At 41.0% G+C, this 10,517-nt stretch overlaps 1 protein-coding gene across 1 annotated transcript in view; it reads right to left on the reverse strand.

Annotated features, from left to right (window-relative positions):
• Positions 1-8,565: 8,565 nt before the first annotated feature.
• Positions 8,566-10,517, reverse strand: part of LOC134196661 (interferon-related developmental regulator 2-like) — a 17,956-nt gene continuing 16,004 nt past the window's right edge. The window contains exons 9-11 of the mRNA XM_062665867.1: positions 8,925-9,033; positions 8,785-8,852; positions 8,566-8,724 (exon numbers count right to left, since the gene is read on the reverse strand). Coding sequence (XP_062521851.1) covers positions 8,652-8,724; positions 8,785-8,852; positions 8,925-9,033 — 250 coding nt within the window. The 3' untranslated portion in view covers positions 8,566-8,651. The remainder of the gene's footprint in view (positions 8,725-8,784; positions 8,853-8,924; positions 9,034-10,517) is intronic.

Consider the following 10,517-nt stretch of genomic DNA (forward strand, 5'->3'; position numbering starts at 1 on the left):
ATACACCAGGTTACATAAAGTTAGGTTCCTGTATAATGCAGGACATGTCTGGCCGAACCGAAAATTGTCTGGATATCCAATAGATTTGATTGCACAAATAAATTTTTATAAAGTGCAAAATTTGTTTTCAATTACTGTTGTAAATTTGCTTTAATAATTAAATAATATTTACATAAATACAAGTTCACCTTTAGATGTGTCTTCTGAATGGTTAATACTCTAACTGCTGTGTTTGAGCATTATCTAATGCAACATCTAAGAATAATATTATACATTATAAAAAGCCATTAGTTTGCCAAATTTCTATTACACTGCTGTTGCTTAGCTACGCATAATAGGAACCTATCTTATGTGTTGTTGTCTATCATATGTGCAAAATAAACACTGTACAATTATGCATTTTCACATGTTCATACTAATTGTTTGGAAACTAGTTTGACATCTTCGGCTAGCTAATTGAGGAAGTAAGTCGTAGAGCAAAGAAAATTAGTTGTTAGATCAGTTATAGGCACAACAAAGTATAGGATTCTAAACGAGTGTAAAGGAGTTTAGTAGTTTTTGCATCGTAGCTATTGTACGTAACATATGTTCAAGTGTCCTGGCAAGAAAATCAGTTTCGATTGCCAGTAAGCCCTTCCAATGCAGTTCATATGTTGCGCATGCACAAAGGTCAATAGTCAAAAACTACTGCAAGACCGGCTATTTAGGTGTCGATTGACGGGCACGGCAGCAGTGTAAGCTTTAAACAATCCAATTTTGGTGCTCACTGTGAACTGAGTGAGCTTGGTTACTCTGAGAGAAAGACGTGACTAGGGCAGATGCAATATACGGGAAAGTGACTTATGCCTTCTGGTCACGTGCAGAGCGAAAAAACTCTGACTTGGCCGAAGTGTGACGGTGCTTGTCGAATTTCATCGAAACTGCAGTGTATAGCAATCCCAGTTTAAGGTCTTAGGAGAAAAATTCCGAGAGCTACATCTAAAAAACCTAGAATTTAGCTGCCAGAGTCACGGTCTAATGCAACCTCATACTGCAACGTCTTGATCGTTCCAATTCAGGCTATAGAGAGATTTCAGTCAGCTTTGCCTTCAGTGCAAACTAGAGCGTCTAAGTCCTCGCGGACCAAACAAATAATGAAACTTACTTTTTACTCACGTCTTAGAATTCTGCTATGACGTAACAAACATATGATGCTATTTCAATCAAGCACAACGTCTTTTGGCTGCACTCTCGTCTGCATTCCAACTGGTATGTTGGTCACGCTCTCGGCAACAATTTTTGCTCATGAAGTCGTTATGGTTTCACAGACCTAACCCAAAGTTACCAGACATGGTAGCTGGATATTCAATTTGTGTTGTACTTGTGATAGGCTACTTTTCTTTGTTAGAGCGCTGATTGAGGCAAATACGCAACCGGATTTGGTAGGCAATGTCTCCTACGCGGAATCAAAGCAGCTGCTAATGAATACAGACAAATGTGCTTGAATGGCATTAAATTGGCACGAAACTTAGCATAAGTATATATAGTTCAGGTACATTCAGAGACATTCACAGTTTTGAATAAAAGTACATCTAGTTCCATTTTCGTAAGCGTGTAAGATAGTGGATTAGACGGGGTATTACAATTGTGTGCATGCGTATTGTTGTTTTCTAGTTTTAAGTGGGATCTAATAGAAATACAATTGTTTGGTATTTCACAAGTCTCGAAACACGATTGACTTGCGATGCCGAGGACCTCATGATCTGTGCAGATCCAACAACAGAGACAAGACAACTAGAGTCGACTCAGAGATGAGATGCTGCATTTTCTTGACAGACAGACTTATAACCGGAGATCAGCCCACTCCACAACCAGCAGTAGTACACATCGGTGGTACTGAAGTCAGTACGAATGGCAAAGGAAAGAGAGGACCAAAGAAATCGAGAACCGGAAACGGTCATGCCCGTCGAAAAGGTGACGCAGTACGAGGAATGGTATTCGCAATGCAGAACGGAAGAAGGCTATCATTATGGCAAACATTCCAGCTGAGTCCTTTTAAATAATCAAGGACCTAATCATCCCAAAAAACTCACTGATCCAAGTGTGACATACGAGAGAACAGTCCAAGTGATGAAAGCTCATGTCAAACCAAAGAGATCAGTGCTTATCAGCAGGTAAGAATTTGACACTAGAGTACGTCAGCCCCAGGATTCAGTAACTAACTATGTCAAGGCATTGAAACAGCTAGCTTCTTACTGCAAATTTACTGAATCAGCTAGCTTCTTTCTGGAAATTTACGGATGAAATGCAGATTGAACGGCTGTGTGACCGCTTCAAGCTAGTATTGGGAATGATAGAATGCTCTGACCACTGCTGGCAGAAAAGCTAACTGAAATCACTTTTGACTATGCCGTTAAGAAGTGCATTGCCATGGAACAAGCCTGTACAGATATTGAAACCCTACAAACCCTACAACGAGGTGGCAAACAACCACCTGGATGCTGAGCATATAGCAATTCATTATGTTAGTTCTCAGCAAACCCACAGATGTTACCGGTGCACAGGGGATCACCCAGCAAACAATAGCCCTTTAAAGGAGCCACATGTTATGCTTGCAAGAAAATTGGACACATTCAACAAGCATGCCGCACAGTAATCAGGGTGGACCAGAAACAATCAACGGGTGACGATAAGAGACTATTGAGAAAATATAAGTCCAAGAGCAAACGGAATTCGCACACAGTAAACGTTGTGGAGGCTACGCAGCAGGAAGACGACGACAAAAGCTCTGATAATAGCTGTAATCACCACCCACATCTCAGTACCTTGTTCCAACTGAAGGGAAACAAGGCCATTACAGTAGATGCCACCATTAAAGAGAAACCCTCGAAAATGGAGCTTGATACAGAGGCAGCTGTATCAGTGATAAGCAAAGCGAAATTGACAAATAGCTCCGCCCATTAGTGAATCTGGAACCAACAACCCTTGAATTACAAACATATATAGGGGAAACAGTACGACCTACTGGTGTTTATAAAGTAAAGATGGAGTATCAAGATCAGGTGAGGTACCTCCAACTTCATGTATTACTGGGAAAAGGACCGGACCTATTTGAACATAAATGGCTTCAAGAAATACAATTACGATAGCCTCTGCTACATCTAGAAACCAAGAGGAATCTAGACAGTGTCCTAAACAAACATGTGGATGTATTCTCACTGCGACTAGGTGCAATCAAGGGAATCAAAGCTGGAATTGTTTTAGTTAAAAGAGAACAGTAGACCATGGTTCTGGAAGGCCAGAGCGGTACACCCTTAGCACGAAGACCACTGGTGGAACTAGTCTCGCTTAGCCAGACCCTTCTCACCTAGATCCTGCTGGCAAGAAAGGGTCTGGGGAAGTGCTCTGTATAGGTTTGTTCTGTCACCGTCATTATCCCACGGTATTTCGATGAGGTAAAGAGGTGTTTAAACGGTCTTTGGTGGGCTATCAAAATTCATAATGAACACGACAACACGCATGTAGCAGATGTTATATCGTGATGCCGTAGTTGTTTTAGCGTTCCGATAACAACCTCTGCAGCAGCAAGACTTGCAGTTTGCACTCTACATTTGTCTGAGCAATGGACAGCAGGCATAGCTGAAAAACTGCCGTTAGCTATAGTGAGGTGTGAGTGCAGTTGGAACAAACAACTAATTGCATGGATGCGTGTGTGCTCGTTGCTGTCATTGCGTTCCAACCTCACTCACATCTCACTATAGCTAACAGTGGTTTTTCAGCTAAGCCTGCTGTCCATTGCTCAGACAAATGTAGACCGCAAACTGCGAGTTTCGTTACTGCAGATGCTGTTGTTATCAAAACACTAAAACAACTACAACGTCACGATATGACAGCTGCTACAAGCGTGTTTTTGTGTTCATCATGAATTTGATAGCCCACCAAAGACCATTTAAACACCTCTTTACCCCACCAGAATACGATGGGATAATGACGGCAGCAGAACAAACCTATACAAAGCACTTCCGCAGACTCTTTCTCGCCAGCAGGATTTAAGCGGGAAAGGTCTGGCTACATGAGGCTACGGTGTACTGTGGAACAGCAACTAGATACCTTTGAATGGAACGGTCTGGTGAAGAAATTCAACACAGTGAGTAGGCTGCTCCCATAGTAATCCCTATGAAGCAAGACAATACCATTCATATCTGTGGTCATTTCAAGGTAACGATGAACCGACAGCTAGACATTGACTTTTACCCTTTGCCACGGATCGATAACATATTCGCACACTTGAGTGGGAAAAACAATTTAACGTCCTCAATCTCAAGCAAGCTTATCTGCTGATGGAACTCAAAGGAGACTCAAAGAAACTGAACCACTGAAAAAACCCTCACAATCTTCGGTACTACACCTTCAAAAATATTGCCTCAAGGTTAATCAGGACAACTGGCTTTTGTAACACTTTGTTGAATAGTGCCGGTACATTATCTCGGTACAGGGTCTCCACCAATCACCCAAAACAACACAAGCCATCACCCAGATGCCCCCTCCTCAAAACATCACTCAACGTTGCTCATTCTTCGGAATGGCACAGTACTACTTAAATTTTCTTCCTAGTCTGGATAGCCGACTGGAACTGTTGCATCAACTACTACAAAAAGACGCACAATGGCGCTGGGATAGTGAACAAAGTCTAAGCTTTGAAATTGTGAAAAGCTTGCTGCTGGAAGCCAGAAATCTGACACATTACGACCTGGATTTGGAACTTGTCCTAGCTTGTCACAGTTCGTCATACAAACTCGGAGCCATGCTGTCTCATGAAATGATGGATGGATCAAAATGGCCAATAGCCGCCGATGAAGACTGAACAACAGTACTCACAAATAGAGAAGAAGACTTTGGGACTACACTGGGGAGCGCAGAAGTTCCAAGGATATTTGGAAGAACAACCCTTTACGCTAGTCACTGATCACAAGTCATTGCAGTATATAATGGCACCGAGTAAAGCTGTTCCATCCACTGCCGTTGCACATTTACAGAGATGGTGTGTGTTTCTGGGTGCTTTCACCAACAAGATTGAGCACAGGAATACCAGACAGCACTGTAATTGGGACGGCTTATCTCGTACCGGTACCAGAAAGCCATCCTGAGAAGCCAGATGAGGAGACACAACTCTATGCAGATATTGTGCAAGGTCTGTCAACCACAGATGCCGAAGTATGCTGCACTTCACATCAAGATCCAATATTGTCCACTGTTATCAAAGCTATGCAGACAGGCTGGGAGAAGCCCCCACAGTCGTCTGAACTGCAAGCATTCTACGTTCAGAGAAATGAATTAACCACCTAAAACGGAATACTACTGTGGGTACTCGAGTTGTCATACCTCCAAATTACGGCCACGAGTCCTGAACGTTTTCCATGAGGGACATATTGGAATGCCGAAGATGAAAGAGTTGGCTCGTACATACGCTTGGTGGCCTAAGATGGATCAAACATCAAGGAATTGGTGTGAAGATGTCAAGGTTGTCAGAAAAGCAGCACGCCCTGGAGAAGGCTCCCCTACATCGATGGGAGTCCCCCCGCACTGCCCCGGCAGCACCTACATGTAGACTTTGCTGGCCCTATTGACAACAGGATGTACATGATAATAATTTGCTAATGTCCACACAAAATGGCAGGAAATCATAGAGATGGGAAGCACTACAGTGGAGAAAACCGTCAAACAACTGCAAACAGTCATATCTATAATGGGTATCCTGCAGCAGCTAGTGACCGATAATGGGCCCCAATTACGTTGGAAGTATTTCAATCTTTCATAAAAGGCAACGTATACGGCAGGCACATCACCGAAGCTCTGTATTACCCGGCAACCAACGGTCTTGCGGAATGTTTGGTGCACGGTTTCAAACGGGCAGTAAAGGCAAACAAAAGCAGCAAGCCAGTACAACACAAATTGGATGAGTTTTTACTAGTATACTGCGTGTCTCCACGGGCCACCACAGACCAAAGCCCCTGGCAGCTTATGTTCGGGCACAAAGCTTGGACAAAATTGAATCTGCTGAAACCTAATGTTCGTAGGACGGTGAATTGCAAGCGTTTAGTGATGAAAACAAACCTTATCGATCTTTTTATGAGGGACAATAAGTGTTGGTCCAGAATGACCAGCCATGGCGGAAATGAGTACTGGGAGAAATTGCCGTTCAAACAGGGCCTGTGTCATACCGAATTCGTGCAAACGATACAGTCTGAAGATGGCATGGCGATCAACTGCATCTGGGACCTCGTTTCAACTGTGACCCAGGATTTGAAGCCGAAGCTGAGTGTGAGAAAACTACAAATTTTACATTTACAGAGAACTCCGTTAATCAAACTCCGAATGGCTCACAGGACGAAGTAGCGATAACTGATGTCATGCGACAAACAGACGGCATGGCTGACGGGAATGCTAACCAAGAACACGGCAGCCTGTCCGACGGGATCACAACTAGATCAGGACAAGTAAGTAAAGTTGGCCAAACTACCTAACTATATGTACTATTCAGAGTCATCTGATTGTTAACTAAAGTGTTAGTTAATCTAGGAACATTAGACTAGATAGGAGGAGTGTGAGGTAGTGGATTAACAGAGTATTACAAAGTCCTTGTTCATAATATTGACATCCAGATGGATGTCACGATGCCACATTGATGTCGACGTCGCCGTCAATATTGTGAACCAGGCTTTACGATTGTGTGCATGTGTCTTGTTGTGTTGTAGTCTTGAGCGAGATCTAATAGAAATACAGTTGTTTGGTATTTCACAAGTCTCCAAACATGATTGGCTTGTGACGCAACAAAGAGTTTCTGCCGCACATTCGTTCATCGTCAAACCAGCTCAAAGCGACTGTTTAGGAAATGTGTCGACTGCTGATAAATGAGTAAGTAAGTCCATTGCAATATGTTTTACAATGTACCTCGCCACTCAATATGTCCAGTCCTCTTCTCATGGTCTTCACTGGCTCTGACTAATTACATTCAAGCTGCATAGCAACCGAGGGCTTGCACTTTAGTGCTTCTTCATGACAATACAAAGCAACATGATCAAAGCAGGTGGCTACTTAATTGGCAACAATCCAATCAAGAGGTGGAATGGACAAGAGACAAGCCCATACATGCACAGGGAAAAGCAGTACGTGCTACTAAATTACTTATTCCTCTTCTTCTCTATCTACACAAGACGCTTGGATAATGAAAAGGCAACCATTAACAAACCATTCCTATTTGATAGAGCTTGTTTGTACGTGTCCAATCACAATCAGAGGTGATTGGTCAAGTGGCAAAAATGGTCGAACAATGTCCAATGACTGTTATTTCGAGCACTCTAAGGTAGTAAGCCATGAAAGCAATTGATTTCAGATTAGCAGTTGCAGACAAGTAGGTTTTTATTGTTTCTTGTCAACAAGACCCAATAATTGAATTACATTGTTCTAGTAAAAACTCCCAAACCCTTGGTGCTTGTGATTGGCGATTCATACAACATACACAAATACTACTCCATAATTGTACCACACTAAAGGGGTGGGATATTCCTGAAGCCTGACAGACATCCACATCTACATACGCAGTCGCAGACCAGAAGTAAGTCAAGCCTTACATTTTGAGTACGCTCCTCCCTATGTCAAGTAACTTTTACCAAATCCACTTTCTTCTGGATTCTAGCTGAAACACATATATAACTAATAATTCACAGTACTTTCATCTCCTCATGTATTCTGGAATTCAAGCCAGTTCATAGTAGCAGTCATAGAAACTTCTGTACAGTATAAGCATCACAAAACTATGCCTAGAGAAAAGATCAATCCAGAAGTCTGTGAATGATCAACACAGAAAAGATTTGAGATACTTTTCAAAGCATAAAAATTACAGGTCAGAAGGACTAGGTACTTAATGTATTGTACTTGTACTAGTAGGCTAATCAGTGTGAGAGTAGAGACTTAACTTAACACCTACAATGATAAATATAAAGCTTGAAGACCACTTCCAGTGACCACCTATCCCCACAGAATGCCAGAAGACCCATTTTCATTCCTCAAACAATGGCAAAACTGTAATAGTGCAACTAGCAACATCTTTTATCACTTTCAATGTCCACAAACTGACCAAATAGAATCTTCTACAGCAAAAGTTCACCTTTGACTGTCAGCTTTCCACTGTCATTATGTTCCAACCAATAAATATCTCATAACATGTAGAAATTTATCATGACAAAAACCCTCAACCCTAGTTAGCAGACACCACACAGCACCAACATGATAAAAACACTGTCTACATCTGACGAGCTTCTATTTAATTAAGCCAGTAATGCACGAATAAACACTTTCCATGACTAAAAACCAACCAGATAAACACTTCCATAACACAATAAATTGAGGTAAGGCGTTGGCAGAGTTTGCAACAGGAATGATATTTGCTAGACTCTTGTTTCTTCACTAGCGTACATATTAAAACTGGTCTCCAGACATCTGTTGTTTTACAGATGGCTTACACTGTGTCCAAACTCAGTTTTTGTAATTATTTTTAGTTCTGCAATGGTTAAAATAAATGTTAGATGTTGACAGGAATGACTAAAATTGAAAAGTACACCAACAGCAGTAAATGGGGTAGCAACTAAGGACATGACAAGATGCAAATTCATTTATACCTCTACTGTGCGTAAAACATCACGAAAACAAGACCGTTGCTGTTTCTTGTCCTTCTTTGAGCGATATCTATTGACAAAAAGAATAAATAAAGGCAAAGTTTCCATTACAGAATATTTCCTTATATACTTTGAACTGTCTCTAGCTAGAGACTGAAGCTGCTCTATCAATTCTTCTTCTATCTCAGGTTCAAAATCCTGTTATATTGAAGCACGACGCTCACCATATAATGCTTAACATCACATAACAGCTATTGATAAACAGTCAACCTCATCATTCCCTCTTGCTAATTCGTACAGCAATGCCACAGCTTCTCCTGCCGCAATTCGAAGTGATACATCAGAAGAGCTCAACAACTTGACAACAACAGGTAGTATTCTATGTAACACATAAATGTTATTCTACTGTTCTGTTTAAATGCTACACTTAGACATGAATTAGCAAATTTGAAAATGACATGAAAGCAAATGGAAAGTACTATGTTCATGACCACCAGCAAAAACAAATAAATACCAATGAATTACACAAAGCAACAAAAAACAAATCCAAAAGAATTAGAAATGCCATGCTAATCTATGAATACAGATGGTACTGCAGTTCTTTCCCTAATTAATTGTATCCATGATTAATTTCTCTTGCCACCATTAACAAGCAGAAAACTGTTTTAGCAACGCGTGCATGTAAATTATGCAAGAAAGATATCATTCTACTGTACTACCAAAATTTCACATTAGACAAAATATTCAATTAGACTAGTTATATGTGCACTGCCACAATACACACTAAACAAATTGAACAATAAAAAGATAAGGACATGATCACAAGATTGCTTGAATCATAAAACAACTGCTTTTCATGACTAAATAAGCCAACTGCACTTTCCTGTCATATTCTCCATATCAAAAGTACATCCAATTACCTCCACTAGAGTATTAATTCAGCTGAATACAGCTTGAGGTCAAACACCACCTTGAAAATAGATAGAATAAAAAGAGAAGACAAATAATGACTTAAAAACCAAGAACAAAAGGCTTGTGGAAAACGTGACAGTGAAATGCTATAGCACAATATTAAACCCCATTTCTACTTCCAAACAGTTTGGTGACTGGAATGAGAAGCTACAGCTTGCAAGTGGTGGTGTAGCTACGAGGAGATCCGGTAAAGGCACAATGACATGCCTCCAAATTTCAGACATTAAATTTTAGTATTAGCTATATAATGTGGGATATCTTGTGAGTTCTTGTTTCTTGAAACTTAAAAAGTCTAGACTTCCATTTCTCACTATTTAATAGTTTCTGAGTACCTATAAGAAATTACTTAATAGTTCTTGTATTACCCAGCATTTTGCTTCATGCCAGTATAAGTGAAGTTTACCAAAACTTATATGAGGCAGTTCTAGTAACTAAACCGGCATGCCGGTATAGGGTGGATACTCCCAGGGTAGGTGCTGGCGCAATGGGTGGTACTGAAATATTAACATCGCACACATAATTCATGATGGCAGAGCTGGATGGCACTCTTGAAAGACTGGAGAGAGACACAATTGCCATGGAAGAGCATCAAACAAGTGTTGGAGGCCACAGTAGTCTAGCACTTGGAAGAAAATCATATAGCATTGCCACAAAACTTCGCGTACTTTGAAGCAGCTGTTCGACCCTGCGTTTTGCTGCATGCTGCTAAACCCCGGAGTATACCGGCACCATGGCCCACTTCGGCATATACCGGCATGCAGCAAAATGTGGGTAATACAGTAGCTATACATACAAAGGCAGACATACACAAATGCATGCACTTATTCATTTAAAAAACCATTCAAACATAACGGCTGTGACTTCTTCGGTTAGCACAGTAACTAGCTAGCT

Source organism: Corticium candelabrum, chromosome 21 (assembly GCF_963422355.1).
Source record: "Corticium candelabrum chromosome 21, ooCorCand1.1, whole genome shotgun sequence".
Taxonomy (NCBI): domain Eukaryota; kingdom Metazoa; phylum Porifera; class Homoscleromorpha; order Homosclerophorida; family Plakinidae; genus Corticium; species Corticium candelabrum.